This window comes from Asparagus officinalis, chromosome 9, assembly GCF_001876935.1.
Source record: "Asparagus officinalis chromosome 9, Aspof.V1, whole genome shotgun sequence".
NCBI classification, from domain to species: Eukaryota; Viridiplantae; Streptophyta; class Magnoliopsida; order Asparagales; family Asparagaceae; genus Asparagus; species Asparagus officinalis.
In genome coordinates this window covers 56,450,092-56,467,469 of record NC_033802.1, presented here as the reverse complement: position 1 = coordinate 56,467,469, position 17,378 = coordinate 56,450,092, and the positions used below count along the sequence as shown (strand labels likewise).

At 42.2% G+C, this 17,378-nt stretch overlaps 1 protein-coding gene across 1 annotated transcript; it reads right to left on the bottom strand.

Moving 5' to 3' along the window:
• Nucleotides 1–2,077, bottom strand: LOC109823950 (F-box/kelch-repeat protein At3g27150). The gene is given in 3 exon segments (XM_020390415.1): nucleotides 1–949; nucleotides 952–1,552; nucleotides 1,759–2,077. Coding segments are annotated over 2 exon segments (1,188 nt in total). The 5' UTR covers nucleotides 1,547–1,552; nucleotides 1,759–2,077; the 3' UTR covers nucleotides 1–356.

Sequence of the window (17,378 nt, the reverse complement as noted above, 5' to 3'; positions counted from 1 at the left end):
AGCAGGAAAAGTCTAGTTTAATTTCTCAGTAAATTCTCGGTTGAAATTATATATATTTATACACGGCTTATGTACATAAGACTAAATTGCAACAAGGATTCATATTTCATACACGCTCTCCTTTGGAAAATCATACATGAGCCAGAGATGTTGATATAAACGTAACGAAAACCCCTATGCTTACAGGAAAATAAGTAGTAAATCAGAAAACAAGCGATTACAACATATATAGGTTGACTCACCATCAAGAGCCAAAGGCGTTACAAACAACGGGAACCACCATCCAATTCCTGCACTAAAACACGAACACGGTTGAGAGCAGAGGGGGTGAGAAAAAGTATCCTCCTCAATTCAAATCACGAGAGCATCACGGAGCAGTTGTAAATAAACGAGCTCCACTGACCACCATCGCTCGCAAGAACCTTCCAATCAAGCGAACCCGAACCAGGATGAGGCCTACAAGTACAAATAGTCATCCCGAAGCAAGCATAAGAATCTCCTCTGCTGCCAATAATAAGCAGCTCATCTCCTAACGACTTGAAGGCCACCCCCCACCCCCTACTGTGATCAGCTCTCACCGGAGCCATCCCCAAGCCCCTCCAAGAATTGCTCTTCTTAATATACACTCTAAGCTTGTTGGTCGAAGCCTCGAGCGAATACAACTCGTTGTTCGCCACCGCGAGGAGGGGAGGGGAAGGAGAGGACCAACTCCGCGCACCCTGGATCATGTTGGGGATCAACTCCCAGGATTTCTTCTCCAGGTCGTAAAACTCTCCGCAGTTGAGGCTCTCGCCCCTCTCGTCCTGCCCGCCTATGACATAGAACTTGTTGTCCATGTAACAACCCGAACAAAGCTTTCTGCGGCGCTTCATCCTGGGGATTTCCTCCCAAGCCTTCCTGCTGGGGTCGTATATTTCGGCGGTGTTCAGAACCTTGAGCCCCGAGCCGACACCCCGCCGGCGACGCAAGCAATGTGGGCGCAGTCGGCGGAGGCGAACAAGCACCGAGGGCTTACCATGTTGGGGCCTTTGAACCACCGGTCAGAGGACAGGTCGTACCTCCATATCACTGAGCCGTCGACCTCCTTGCCGGAAACGAGGAGGTGGGTCCCCGCACAGACGGACTCCTTGTCGAACAGCGAGAAGCAAGGGTCGCAGGGGAGGATCGGGAGGTTGCGCCGTGACCCTGAGCTCGGATCGTAGGCCCACCAGTGGCGCTCACCGCTTGCGAGCATGAGGACTGTAGGCTCTCTGATCCCTACGGATTTCCTGACGGAGTAGAGCTCCCCGCTCCTGACGAGGGACCGGTATCCTCGGTTCAGGAGGCCGAGGTTCCGGTACTCAGACCGCGGGACCCTAGCCAGAATCAGCAGGGCAACGTCGTCGCTCACGGAGGGGAAATAGGAGGGATCTCGATCGTCAGCATCCGGGCTTAATCCACCACGGCCCTGGGTCTCTTCAGCAATCACCACCATCTTCCTGCTCCTTTGACCCTCGTCCTCGTCGTCAAAACCTGGCCTCTCTTCGTCTTTCGACGTTGGACTCATCACAAACTAGATCAAGATTAAACAAAGCAGAGGAGGAGATGAGAGTAGAGGATAGGATAGGAGAGAGAGAGAGAGAGAAAAAAAGAAAATTTTATTCTACGGACCCAAGGGCAAATTAAACAAAGCAAAAGCCCACGCGAGAAAAGACTTGGATAAATTCGCGTGTAAACTAATAAGGGAAAAGATTGGACCTCTCTGTTCTCAGAACTGACCTAGAGATCAAACTAAACAGACGCGCAGTAAGGGCAGACAAAGTACGTACGCTCCTTTCAGATTTTCGATGAGAAACAGAGCAAAGTATATATTCCTAGAAAAAAAACAGAGCAAACTGCGATGACCCAAATTCACATAAGATCGAGTGGTATGTATGTAGGCAGCTCTCTTTCCATCAAGCTGTTGGCGGGCGTGGGGGAGTGGGGGAGAGCGATCTTCGGATGGAGCGATCTGGGGGGTATTTAAAAAAAACGAGAAAATTCGCAGGGGGACCGCTTTCCTCTCAACGCGTCACCTCAGTGAGCGCATCTTCAACTTCGTAGATTGAGAAGCAAGAGAGAGTGACCCAATTGTTTTTTTTGGGCTTTTTGTCTTTAGGTCCAATAGTTTACCTCTCTTTATTTTTAAACCCAAGTAGTATTAGTTGTATCTCTAAGCCCAAATTTCTTTTTGTATTTGTCTTTAAACCCAATTTTCTTATATAGGGGGACCCACATATAAGAGTATTATATTTTGAAATTGGGTTTAAAGATAAATAAAAAAAGAAATTTGGGCTTAGAGATACAACTAATACTACTTGGGTTTAAAAATAAAGGGAGGTAAACTATTGGACCTAAAGACAAAAAGCCCTTGTTTTTTTTTTCCTCACTGCTGGGGTCTTTGGGCTGGAGAGAGAATTCTCCGCTTCTATCCAAAACACACGCGCTCCTTTTAAGGCACATAACTGCTTTGCAAGTTCTGAGGATAAATGTAAACCATTAGCTCATTTGGTTGGCACGAGTGTTAGGGGCTGTTTGGTTGTAAGTTTTTACTACGTGAAAGGATGGAAAATGTAAAAAAAAGTGGGTCTTAATATCAGCTTTCCTTCTTTTTAATTGTTTGTTTGTAGTTATGAAAATAGTACAAAGTGATTTACTATGCTGATGTGGCATGAATTCACAAATCCCTTCAAAATGGTCTGATTTTGAAGGAAAGCCGACATATGTGTCAGAAGTGAGGGGCTATGCCAATGGAATCATTTGAGTAGGGACCACACAATAACCACTTTTTACACTTTCCAAACAAGCAATTAAAGGAATCATTTGAGTAGGGACCACACAATAACCACTTTTTACACTTTCCAAACAAGCAATTAAAGTTACATTTTGCAAACCAAACAAGCAATTTATGATTCCAATGGAATAAAAAACAAACAAAGAAAAGTTGCTTAGTGAAATTGATGAGGTGGACAACAACTTTCCAAGTTGTGTCATAAATACACATTTTACCAACAACAACCAAATAGCCCCTTAGAAATAGTAAGTAGGGACTGAAGAATTGAGTATTAGAAATAAGGCCAAATCATGTAAAAGACTCCTAGTAAGACTAGAATTACAAAAAAAAGTGTCAAATTCTATCATAAAAAGGCTCCTTATAATAAATGAAACAAATCATGAATCAAAATTGATTTTTTTTCCTAATCTAATTTGACTCTAAAATTGAATTTATTTTCTAATCTATATTTGTAGGTGTTAAAAATTGCCTATAGGTTTCCGTACGCAGCTCGAGGCGAAATGCAAACGATAAGCGTCATCATTCAAGTCAGAAAAGGATTATCGGTCCCGTGGAAGCTAACGAATATACAAAGTGAGTCATTGGAGTGTACAAGTCAACGGAATGACGAAAAAGCTAACGAATATACAAAGTGAGTCATTGGAGTGTACAAGTCAACGGAATGACGAAATGCGCAATACAAGTCCGGAGAAGTCAGAAAGTGTCAGTCAACGGAATGACGAAATGCGCAATACAAGTCCGGAGAAGTCAGAAAGTGTCAAACACCTCAAAGTGGTCCGCACAAGAGATTGACATTTTGACCATGATACAATTTGAATCTGGAAAAATTCAAAAGACAAAAGTTAAAGGTCTCTTCGTCAGCTTTCTAATGCATCTTGAATCACCTCATTCCGAGGTCGGATGAGTGAGTTAAGGCCGCTATAATACCGCGTTATAGTAACCGTGGGTCACTCTTGGTGCTACAGTAACCGCGAGTCGCTCTTGGTGCTACAGTAACCGCGGGGGTCACTTTGCTGCTACAGTAACCACGGGTCACTTTGGTGCTACAGTGTCGCGGTCGCTTTGTTGCTACAGTAACCGTCCTAGCTGACTTGATATCATCCACAAACATGGTTAGGCTGTTATTGACTGAAGATAAGGTCAAATCATCCATTCTCATCCGAAAACCCCTCAACCAAAGTCTATAAATACAGGCCTAGGGGCTCATTTCACAGGGGCGATTTATTATCAAGACGAGGAGGTGCTGTCGAACTCCAGAGCCAAGAGTCACGAATTTCAGTGAGGGTTAGCGAGATCCCAACGAACTTCAGTATAAAGAAGGAGCTATTCGAAGGATCTGAAGCCCGATCCCACCGTTCCTTAAGATTAGGCTTGGTCTTAATCTCGAGAAGAGTACTGATTTCGCTTGGTCGATCTCAGTGCTTCAAATCAAATACTCCCTCGGTGAAGGCGAAGCTCTACCTAATTTTTCATCAACCAGATCCAGATCTAAGGCGGTCCACGGATATTAAAATCCCCGACACAGGCAAAGATCCCGCACAAGCAGAAGACCGATAAACGATCTCCCTGCGTTTGTTTGATAGAGTTGTAATTTTTTATTTCTTTCATTGTAGGCAGCTCTCTTTCCGTCGAGCTGTTGGCGGGAGCGCTCTTCGGATGGGGCGATCTGGGGGGGTATTTAAAAAAAGGAGAAAATTCGCAGGGGGACCGCTTTCCTCTTAACGCGTCACCTCAGTGACCGCATCTTCAACTTTGTAGATTGAGAAGCAAGAGAGAGTGACCCAATTGTTTTTTTTCTCACTGCTGGGGTCTTTGGGCTGGAGAGAGAATTCTCCGCTTCTATCCAAAACACACGCGCTCCTTTTAAGGCACAGAACTGCTTTGCAAGTCTAAGCCCACCTCAAATACAGTTTTGCATGACTAACCAAAACCATGTTCCGTGTCGGTATTAGTCTTCTGAGGATACATGTAAACCATTAGCTCATTTGGTTGGCACGAGTGTTAGGGGCTGTTTGGTTGTAAGTTTTTACTACGTGAAAGGATGAAAAATATAAAAAAGTGGGTCTCAATGTCAGCTTTCCTTCTTTTTAATTATTTGTTTGTAGTTGTGAAAATAGTGTAAAGTGATTTACTATGCTGATGTGGCATGAATTTACAAATCCCTTCAAAATGGTCTGATTTTGAAGGAAAGCCGACATATGTGTCAGAAGTGAGGGGGCTATGCCAATGGAATCATTTGAGTAGGGACCACACAATAACCATTTTTTACACTTTCCAAACAAGCAATTAAAGGGGCTGTTTGGTTGTTGTTGGTAAAGTTGTGTATTTATGACACAACTTGGAAAGTTGTTATCCAGGTTGTTGTTGGTAAAGTTGTGTATTTATGACACAACTTGGAAAGTTGTTATCCACCTCATCAATTTTACTTTTATACTTTTCTTTGTTTGTTTTTGATTCCATTGGAATCATAAATTGCTTGTTTGGTTTGTAAAATGTAACTTTAATTATTTGTTTGGAAAGTGTAAAAACTGGTCCATACTCAAATGATCATATTGGTTGGAATTATTTTTTATTATTTTTTCCTGACTTTAATGTCAGCTTTCTCCTAAAATCATATCTTTTTTTATGAAATCACTTTACAAGCCACATCAGCATATGAAATCACTTTACGCTATTTTCACAACTACAAACAAACAATTGAAAGTGATAAAAACTGACATTGGGACCCACTTTTTTATACTTTCCATCCTTTTACATGGTAAAAACATACAACCAAACAGCCCCAAAGTTATATTTTGCAAACCAAACAAGCAATTTATGATTCTAATAGAATAAAAAACAAACAAAGAAAAGTTGTGTTATAAATACACAACTTTACCAACAACAACCAAACAGCCCCTTAGAAATAGTAAGTAGGGACTGAAGAATTGAGTATTAGAAATAAGGCCAAATTATGTAAAAGACTCCTAGTAAGACTAGAATTACAAAAAAAAAAAAAAATCAAATTCTATCATAAAAATACTCCTTATAATAAATGAAACAAATCATGAATCAAAATTGATTTTGTTTCCAAATCTAATTTGACTCTAAAATTGAATTTATTTTCTAATCTATATTTGTAGGCGTCAAAAATTACCTATAGGTTCTCGTACGCAGCTCGAGGCAAAATGCAAACGATAAGCATCATCATTCAAGTCAGGAAAGGATTATCCGGTCCCGTGGAAGCTAACGAATATACAAAGTGAGTCATTGGAGTGTACAAGTCAACGGAATGACGAAATCCGCAATACAAGTCCGGAGAAGTCAGAAAGTGTCAAACACCTCAAAGTGGCTCGCACAAGGGATTGACATTTTTACCATGATACAATTTGAATATAGAAAAATTCAAAAGACAAAAGTTAAAGGTCTCTTCGTCAGCTTTCTAATGCATCTTGAATCACCTCATTCCGAGGTCAGATGAGTGAGTTAAGACCGCTATAATACCGCATTATAGTAACTGTGGGTCACTCTTGGTGCTACAGTAACCGCGGGTCGCTCTTGGTGCTACAGTAACCGCGGGGGTCACTTTGCTGCTACAGTAACCACTGGTCACTTTGGTGCTATAGTAGCGCGGGTCGCTTTGTTGCTACAGTAACCGTCCTAGCTGACTTGATATCATCCACAAACATGGTTAGGCTGTTATTGACTGAAGATAAGGTCAAATCATCCATTCTCATCCGAAAACCCCTTAACCGAAGCCTATAAATACAGACGTAGGGGCTCATTTCACAGGGACGATTTATTATCAAGACGATGAGGTGCTGTCGAACTCCAGAGCCAAGAGTCATGAATTTTAGTGAGGGTTAGTGAGATCCCGGCGAACTCCAGCATAAAGAAGGAGCTATTCGAAGGATCTGAAGCCCGATCCCACCGTTCCTTGAGATTAGGCTTGGTCTTAATCTCGAGAAGAGTACTGATTTCGCTTGGTCGATCTCAGTGCTTCAAATCAAATACTCCCTCGGTGAAGACGAAGCTCTACCCAATTTTTCATCAACCGGATCCAGATCTAAGGCGGTCCACGGATATCAAAATCCCCGACACAGGCAAAGATCCCGCACAAGCAGAAGACCGATAAACGATCTCCCTACGTTTGTTTGATAGAGTTGTAATTTTTTATTTCTTTCATTGTGTAAAGAGTCTTATAAAAAGACTAATCTTTTAATCTTATTATAACGACCAAAGTTGTAATGAGTTATACAATAAAGAAATCAACTTTTGACCAAAACACGCAGGCGACCGCAGTGGGAGCCAGCCAAGGCTGTCGTGTCGCAACTGAAGATCAGGATCCCGGTTGATTCAGAGGTCGAGTACGAGTTCGGCGAAGCCAAGTTTGAGGAATATTTCTCCTCGTCTTCATCAAAATCCTCCTCTCCCTGCAAGTACGGAAAGATCCCATCTTTAAAGGAGGCGAATTCGCCGTTGAAGGCTTTAAATGACTTTGCTCGCCACAACTCCTCCCCAGTCAAGGAGTTATTCAATCAAGATACGCCAACTCTGACGAAGAGGGCTCGTCAGAGGCGATGCCAACGCCAAGCTCATCAAATTTCCAAGGCGTTAGAACAAGTAGATGGAGTTTGCTACTACGCAGATTTGGAATCTAGGAAGCATCATTTAATCCAACCGCCTCAACAATAAGCTGCTGTTATTTCCTCCAAACATTCGACGAGAGAATGAGTTCTTATCAAAAGAACTCATTCAACCTTGAAGGAGCGCATCCAAAAGCGACGTGCACGTGCCACAAGCGGGCGTGCCTTTGTGTGAAAAGCTCAAGGTATGCAGAAGGAAGAGGTGGCCAAAAAACCACCAAAATCCAAACAAGACTGGGTGCCGAAGGACGAAACAGTGCTGAAATCAACTCAGAAAGCCTCCGATCCCTCTCCTCTTGCTCCCACACCTCTGGCGAAGCCCTACAACAGCATGGATCTATCCAAATTTAAGATTCTGATAAAGGATCATCTAGATCCTCTACATGAAAATCAAGACAAAGCTCTGGTAAATAAAACCTGAGTAATTCCTCAGGTTGGGAGTCGTACAAACACTCCCGTCAAGCTAAAGGCCACTCAAAGGTGTCCCGCCACCTCTAAACAAACCGGGGTACCTCGTTGTACATGTTCGTACACTGTGCACAAGAAGACTCCTGGCATCGATCGCTTGGGGTTCGTGTTGAAGCCCAGGAGCTCGTTAAGACCTCACGCTTGCAAGGGGGTGGTTCTAAATGTGTGACTCCTAATGCAACCTTGAATCATTCAAAGGTGACAACGAATCATCCGAGAATTCTCTGCTTCTATCCAAAACACACGTGCTCCTTTCAAGGCACAAAACTGCTTTGCAAGTCTAAGGCCCACCTCAAATACAGTTTCGCATGACTAACCAAAACCTTGTTCTGTGTCGGTGTTACTCTTCTGAGGATACACGTAAACCATTAGCTCATTTGGTTGGCACGAGTATTAGAGGCTGTTTGGTTGTAAGTTTTTACTGCGTGAAAGGATGGAAAATGTAAAAAAAGTGGGTCCTAATGTCAGCTTTCCTTCTTTTTAATTGTTACTTTGTAGTTGTGAAAATAGTGCAAAGTGATTTACTATGCTGATGTGGCATGAATTCACAAATCCCTTCAAAATGGTCTGATTTTGAAGGAAAGCCGACTGTAGGCTGTTTAAAAATCAAAATAGATAGCTGACCCCCCATCAAACACCGATGATGGAAGTTACAATCTGACGACTTTCAGAAGGCTATAATTCGAAGACTTTCACGTAGATCAATGAAGGTTATAATCTAACGATCTTCACAATAACCGATGAAATCTCTAGTTCAACAGCCTTCACAATCAACATCGGGAGTTACAATCTGACAACTCTCGTATTTTCGAGCAGTCAAGGTGAAGATCATTCAACAATGGTCTTTACAACGCTCTACAGAAGAGGCTACAAGTCAACTAGCCCCTTCTAAACGCGGAAGTCATCTCCGCGTTCCAATTCTTGAAACACAGGCGACCCCCACGTTTCAATTCTTGAAACGCAGGCGACCCCCGTGTTTCCAAGCTTCAACAAGAAAAACGCAGGCGACCCCCGCGTTTCCAATCCTTAGCAAACCAAACGCAGGCGGCCCTCGCGTTTTTCAACATCCAACGGGTGCCCAACTTCGCGTCTCCAGTCTAAAACACGGAGTTAGGGTCTTGAACGCCAACTTGGGCGTTGTTTGACTCATTCAACATGAGCTGAACGGTTCTAAAACCGTATCCCATGATTTGGGGATGGTTACACCCTACTTAGGAGTGATTTAAGGGGCGGTTACACCCCTTTAATCCCCTATAAATAAGAAGAAACTCAACTGAGTTAAAGGTTGGAACTTCTTGGCTCGGATTGACCCTTCGGCTTGGCAGCAACAGGAGAGATCCTTGGGCGATCTTTTGAGTAGATCGGCATCATCCTCCAACGAAGATCATCTTCAACTTCGACAACAGAGAGCCTTCATCCTTGGCTTATAATCGACCTTCTGTTAAATTAACTCTTTCATAGAGTTTCAAACTCGTTCAGAGTTATCAACTCGTTCAGAGTTCTAAAACTTGCTTTGCAAGTTCTCCACAGCGTCAAACCGTGAAGAGAAGACATCATTCTAGTGAAGCAAAACGTCGGATCGTCAACGAAGAGCAAACTCGATGTGAGCATTTAAGGGAGGCACTCCATCGCCACCGTGAAGAACCCAGTTTTAAACAGAGGGGAGAATCAAATTTATTCTCCTCTCTTTTGTAATCGGAATCCAATTGTAATTGATCTTGAGAGAATTTAAATCAAATTTTCCTTTCATTTCTTTTACTATGAATTTTTCCACAAACAAAAGATGGCGACTCCGCTGGGACTAGCTTCTCTGATGAAGAAGTGGTGGCGTAATTCGATGTTCATCTCACTGGAACAACCGTCGAAACTCTCGTGGTAGAGTTTGATCAAGCCAAGTTTGAGGAGGCTATCTCCTCCGGGTCCCTTAGGCCCAAGGCTATGCGTAAGATCCACAAAGTTTCTAAGGAGACTAAAGCTCCAGTTGTGGCCGACTCATCAAAAGTCTATCTTCCCTGGGGGTTGCACTGTTCATACAGTCCCCTCTCTGAAGGAGAAGACTTAGCTTCTGCACAGCTCCAAGTAAGTCGATCCTCCAACCAACGTGAGCTTCGCGTTCGTGAGCCTAAACGCGACCCTGAGCTTCGTGTTTCTACTTTAGAACGTAAGCCTCGTGTTTATGAGCCCAAACATGAGCTTCGCGAGAACCAGACTGAACGTGGCCCTCAATGGTGCGTTTTATAGCCAAAACACGGACCTCAAGCCTTCGTTGAATGCGAACTTTAACTTCGCGTTTCCCAGTCAAAACACGACCCTCACGTCGATAATGAAGAACGCGACCCTCATGTTGCCAAACCAAAATGCGGACCTCGCGTTTCAAGTGCCAAACGCGACCTTCGCGTTTCAAGTGCCAAACGCGACCTTCGCGTCTCAAGTGCCAAACGCGACCCTCGCTTTCCAAGTTCCAAATCTAATACAGATTGTGGTGTATACCGTGGAGCTTTGGGGCACTACCCCGAACCCCGCCGGGGGGTAGTCCACTCCCCCCGGACCCCTCGATCAGCGAGACCCCCGAATACTCTGCGTAGCGTGACTAGATTAAGAGGCGGATATAAGAAGTTCATGGATCCAAGGCATCTAAACCAGATTCATGTCCACCAAGAGCTAGTCCTGTCCAATCATAGACTGGGGGTTCCAGTTCAAACCTCATGATCAGTGAGTAATTCTCCTCGAATCTTTACAACAGATTTGAGAGAGTTCATATCTAGTGAAAGACCGATGCAACAAATTATTCGTTCATTCCAATGTGAACGACTGATCCATACGGTCCTCTCGGGATGCCAATGCTGCTCATATGCGACCAAACCGTCGATATTCAACCGACCAACGAACGTTGTTTTGCCTAACCAATGACAACGTTCGCACAGGAAGAAGTCTCCAGAGACTGAGTATCCTGGGCTCACTATCAATGTGATCGGCAGAGGGAAAGCCTCAGGTCCTAGTCCCGATGACTCTGAGACAAGTCGTTCACCGACCGTTAGAGAAATCACTAACGAGTTTGAAGGAGTCTATTGACACACTCAGACTCGAACGGGAGCCATTCCCCCTGTTAACTATCGGAGGTTAGCCAGAGGAACCAATTCCGATGATGAACACTTAGCCATTGCAGAGTCCTAATCATCAAGCTCTTTCGTTGAACATGAGAGCTCCGTTTATATGACGGGAAACCATGAAGATCTCGCAAAGAGACTTGATGAGCAGGAGGCCATGCTCAAATCTCAGCAGGAGGCCATCAATGAACTCTTGGCCCTGTTGACTCAAATCATCGCAGACAAGGCCAAATCTCAGAAGACAGATTCGCCACCCAGGCAAGAATCTTCCCGAAGAGGAAGAACGTCTTCATCCCGACTTCACACAAGCAAAGGAAAAGAAAAAGTGGTTGCTGACGCTGCTTCTGACCAAGAAGCCCACAATTTGGAATCTTTCTCTGATGAAGGAAGAGAGACGGAGAACGAGCAGAATCTCCAGTCTGCTAAAATGGAAGAATTGGAAGCCCGCCTCTATACCATTGCTGACAGAAACGAGCTCCAAGATGAGGGAGTTGTCAGGCCCTATCCTGCCGAATAGGATGCAGCCCCTTATCCTCCAAAATTTGAGGTCCCGATGCTACAAACTTTTAACGGCAAGGGATCACCGAACTAACATATCTATCATTTCAAGTCACAGACTGGGAATGTGATATCAAACGATGTCATACTAGCTCGATTGTTCATTGGCACCCTCAAAGGAGTTTCCTTTGAATGGTTCAGGAAACTGCCTGCGGGATGTATCCAAAAGTGGGCGGATCTAGAGAGACTCTTCCTGTCGAGATTCTTTGAAGAAGATACAGAAGTCTCCATCCATACCCTTCTCGTCACTAAGCAGAAGAAGAGAGAGTCCGTCAAAGCCTTCGTCAAGAGGTTCCGAACCATGGCTCTCCGGTGTTCGTCAGGTATGACACAATCTACCTTAGTAGAGACCTATCGACACAACTTACAGACCGACCTCCTAGCCCGAATAGGAGTTACAGAATGTCATTCTAGGAGACAACTAATCTCTCAAGGCGAACAGGCTCAAAAGATTATTGTCAGGATCAAAGCTGAAGCACAAAATAGGCAGGATTAGCCTGAGCAATCGGACCCAGCCCAATCTTCTCAGTCAGAAGGAGAAGATACTACGGCCACTGAAGCTAATCATCTTCAGTAGGATGCCAAGGTCTCCAATAACTATCACGTTAATAATTACCTCTGATAGTCAAACTCGTTAGATAGTGGCCCATTAGGCGATGTGCCATGTCTGCCCCTTTTCCCCCTATACTTGTTCAAGACTGGGGGTTGGTTTATTGGTAGTTCATTGGATTATGAATAATAAATTTTCTGAGTTGTCATGTTCAATAGAATACCTCTGTCAACCACGAAGTCTACCAAAACTATCACGTTAATATTTACCTCTGATAGTCCATCGGCTTGTCAATCCTCTTCAATAGGATGACAGGACTACAAAACTATCACGTTAACATTTACCTCTGATAGTCCATCGGCTTATCAATCCTCTTTAATAGGATGACAGGACCACAAAACTATCACGTTAACATTTATATCTGATAGTCCATCGGCTTGTCAATCCTCTTCAATAAGATGACAGGACCATAAAACTATCACGTTAACAGTTACCTCTGATAGTCAAACTCATCAGATAATGGCCTACCGGGTGATGTACCTCTATTTCGATTTCATGGATAGTGCCCCACTAGGCGATGTGCCTTATCTACCTCTTTTTATTCCCCTGCTAAGTCTTAATCAAGACTGGGGGTTGGTTACTTGGAATCCATTTGATTAAGAGTAACGAATCTTTCACATCGCCGAGTTAACATTACACTTCTGACGATCATCATCCCCACAGAATATGCATTCAACTCGTATTACTCCGAACTTGTCACGTTAACAACATACACCTCTGACAATCAACTTATTAATCCTTACCAATAGGATGATAGGTTCTCAAAATTGTTCAAATCGTAATCTTCCCCAGCAAGATGTTAAGTCTTCAAAATCTTGTTCAAGTCACAAGTACACATTTTCCTGTCACGTTAATATCACACCTCTGACAAATTCACTTATTAATCCTCTTCAATAGGATGATAAGTCCATAAAGTTACTCCAATCGTAACACATTCCTGTCATGTTAACATCATACCTCTGACAATCCACTTATCAATCATCGTCAATAGGATAATAAGTCCACAAAGTTGCTCCGATCGTAATAAATTCCCGTCATGTTAACACCAAACCTCTGACAAAATTAATTTTTTGACTCTCTTCAATAGAGCGGTAGGTCCACAAACCAGTCAAGTTAACATCACATCTCTGACGATCAAAATTAACTTATCGACTCTCTTCAATAGAGCGATAGGTCCACAAAACCCGTCAAGTTAACATCACACCTCTGACGACCAAATCAACTTATCGACTCTCTTCAATAGAGCGATATGTCCATAAAATACTGTTAGGTTAACATCACATCTCTAACAGTCAAACCCCCCCATGAACTTGTTAATCCTTTTTCAACAAGAATAGCAAGTTTTTATTATAAAATCTCCAGCGGATTAAAGATTTTCTGGAATTATCCCAGTGATAATAAAGAAAATTTCTGAATTTCACTATAAGTAAAAATTCATGCCAAGTTAATACTATACCTCTGGCTCTTCCAACTTTCTTTCAGTGTTTCAAGTAACACAGGAAGAAACAGCGGCAAAGTCTACGTATTCAAACATCATAGTAGGTTGTTATTAATAACACCAGAATCCATGCCTTACATGCATGGGAGACTTTATCTCGATCCCTAATTAGAGATAAGTCTATGCCTAACACGCGTTGCCGGTTAGTCTTTTGCCGTGAAAAGGACACCAAAATTTATGCCTCACACGCAGGGGGACTTTATCTCGATCCCTAATTAGAGATAAGCCTATGCCTAACACGCGTTGCCGGTTAGTCTTTTCCCGTAAAAATGATAAAGTCTATGTATTCAAAATCATAGCATCAAGTCTAAGAGGGTCCATTCTCTTAGCACAACATTCCATGTGGAACGGACTTAGACAATCCACATGCTAGCCCGACTCAAATGGTAGTCGATAAAGGCTTATCAAATCCGTTGATGGCTGAGGGTTTGCCAAAAATCCTATGCATGTTTGAAGGCCCATCAGCTTAATGGATGTGAGCCGAGACTTGAAACAGATGAGCTAAAGACAAGTCTCAAAGACTTAGTTAAAAATGCATGAAAAGCCACCTCCGCGTCTCAAGTCGAAACGCCAAGGTTAGACCCACGTTGCAAACACCAAAACACCAAGGTCACACCCATGTTCCAAATTCAAAATGCAAGGGTGAGACCTACACCTCAAGTTCAAAACGCAGGGGTCCACCCCTGCATTCCAGAAGCAGGATTATGATGCACACAGGTCCTGCGTGGCAAATCCTTCAACCAAGATTCCTTTGAAGCAAGTGCAGAGAACGACTCCTTTACGACAATGGGATCAACAGCTCTAAGATCAGAGTTAAGATCCAAAGTATTCCGAAAATTCATCCCAGTCAACCGCGAACTTTCGAAAACTTTGGAGGGGGTTCTATAGGCTGTCTAAAAATCAAAATAGATAGCTGATCCCCTATCAAACACCGATGATGGAAGTTACAATCTGACGACTTCCAGAAGGCTATAATTCGAAGACTTTCACGTAGAACAATGAAGGTTACAATCTGACAACCTTCACAACAACCGATGAAAGCTCTAGTTTAACAGCCTTCACAATCAATATCGAGAGTTACAATCTGACAACTCTCGTATTTTCGAGCAGCCAAGGCGAAGATCATTCAACAATGGTCTTTATAACGCTCTACAGAAGAGGCTACAAGTCAACTAGCCCTTTCTAAACGCGAAAGTCATCTCCGCGTTCCAATTCTTGAAACGCAGGCGACCCCCGTGTTTCAATTCTTGAAACGTAGGTGACCCCCGCGTTTCCAAGCTTCAACAAGCAAAACACAGGCGACCCCCCGTGTTTCCAATCCTCAGCAAACCAAACGCTGGCGGCCCTCTTGTTTTTCAACATCCAGCGGGTGCCCAACTCCGCGTCTCCAGTCTAAAACGCGGAGTTAGGGTCCTGAACGCCAACTTGGGCGTTGTTTGACTCATTCAACATGAGCTGAATGGTTCTAAAACCATTTCCCACGATTTGGGGGCGGTTACACCCCACTTAAGAGTGATTTAAGGGGCGGTTACACCCCCTTAATCCCCTATAAATAAGAAGAAACTCAACTGAGTTAAAGATTAGAACTTCTTGGCTCGGATTGACCCTTCGGCTTGGCAGCAACAGGAGAGATCCTTGGGCGAGCTTTTGAGGAGATCGGCATCAACCTCCAACGAAGATCATCTTCAACTTCGAAAACAGAGAGCCTTCATCCTTGCCTTATAATCGACCTTCGGTTAAATCAACTCTTTCATAGAGTTTCAAACTCGTTCAGAGTTATCAACTCGTTCAGAGTTCTAAAACTTATTTTGCAAGTTCTTCACAGTGTCAAACCGTGAGGAGAAGACATCATTCCAGTTAAGCAAAACATCGGATCGTCAACGGAGAGCAAACTCGACGCGAGCATTTGAGGGAGACACTCCATCGCCAGCGTGAAGAACCGAGTTTTAAATAAAGGGGAGAATCAAATTCATTCTCCTCTCTTTTGTAATCGGAATCCAATTGTAATTGATCTTGAGAGAATTTAAATCAAAATTTCCTTTCATTTCTTTTACTACAAATTTTTCCACAAACACCGACATATGTGTCAGAAGTGAGGGGGCTATGCCAATGGAATCATTTGAGTAGGGACCACAAAATAACCAGTTTTTACACTTTCCAAACAAGCAATTAAAGTTACATTTTGCAAACCAAACAAGTAATTTATGATTCTAATGGAATAAAAAACAAACAAAGAAAAGTTGCTTAGTGAAATTGATGAGGTGGACAACAACTTTCCAAGTTGTGTCATAAATACACAACTTTACCAACAACAACCAAACAACCCCTTAGAAATAGTAAGTAGGGACTGAAGAATTGAGTATTAGAAATAAGGCCAAATCATGTAAAAGACTTCTAGTAAGACTAGAATTACAAAAAAAAGTGTCAAATTCTATCATAAAAAGACTCCTTATAATAAATGAAACAAATCATGAATCAAAATTAATTTTGTTTTCTAATCTAATTTGACTCTAAAATTGAATTTATTTTCTAATCTATATTTCCTAATCTAAACTAATCTAATTTGACTCTAAAATTGAATTTATTTTCTAATCTATATTTCCTAATCTAAATAGACTCCAATTCAGATTAAGCGTCCTACAAAATTGAATTTATTTTCTAATCTATATTTCCTAATCTAAATAGACTCCAATTCAGATTAAGCGTCCTACATCAACGAGTATTAGAAATAATAAGTAGGGACTGAAGAATTGAGTATTAGAAATAAGGCCAAATTGCACTCAAATGCATGCTCTATAGTTTCACCAACCTTGCGCATAAGTGACCTTTATTTTAAAGCTAAGCGAATAAAGGCACCAAAATATTCAAATATTACAAATAAATGCCCCAAAGTTTTAAAATACTACATTTTGATACCCTCTTATTTACCCAATGTTGCATATATAAACCTAAATTTGTAAATAACCTCGAATTAAATACCCTAAAGTTCTTGAAAAGTTATACTTTAGTACTCTATGTTATGTGGTGTTCTTGGATAAGTAGATAAATTACGCTCTTTTCGGCTTCAGAGCATTTATCTGTAACATTTAAATACTTTAGGGCATTTATTTGCTCGGTTTTGAAATAAAGGTCAATTAAATCAAAATTATTCTAAAATTGTTTAAATAGTATATCAGATGTATTTTATGTGAATTTGGAGTGGTATTTCTGATCTCCAAAGTGTTGTGCGCGGCAGAAGCCAAAACAAAACCGATGTGGTTTGAGAAACCAACTCAAACAAACACCGAGAGAAGACCAAACAAACCAAAATAATACCACAAATACAAACAACCAATTTTAACGTGGTTCGCAAGTTGCCTACGTCCACAGGACAAGAAGGGGATGTGGTTTTCACTAATAGAGAAGAAGAGTACAAAATGAGATTACAAATCACTCAAACTCACCAACAAATCTCTAATTCTCTCCAAACAAAATCCTAACAAATAGCTCAGAAAATACCTCTTTTTTGTGCTCCAAATATCCCCAATTTACTGCTCTCCGACCGTCAAAATCGTATTCCTATTTATAACAAAATAGAAACCCAAAAAGAATTCAAAGAGGAACTCTAACTGTGCAGAAAACCCGCTATATGTCAACTTATCATGGGCTATAAGTCGACTTGGCAGAGCGAAAATCAACAACTGGAGAATAGAACGTAAGT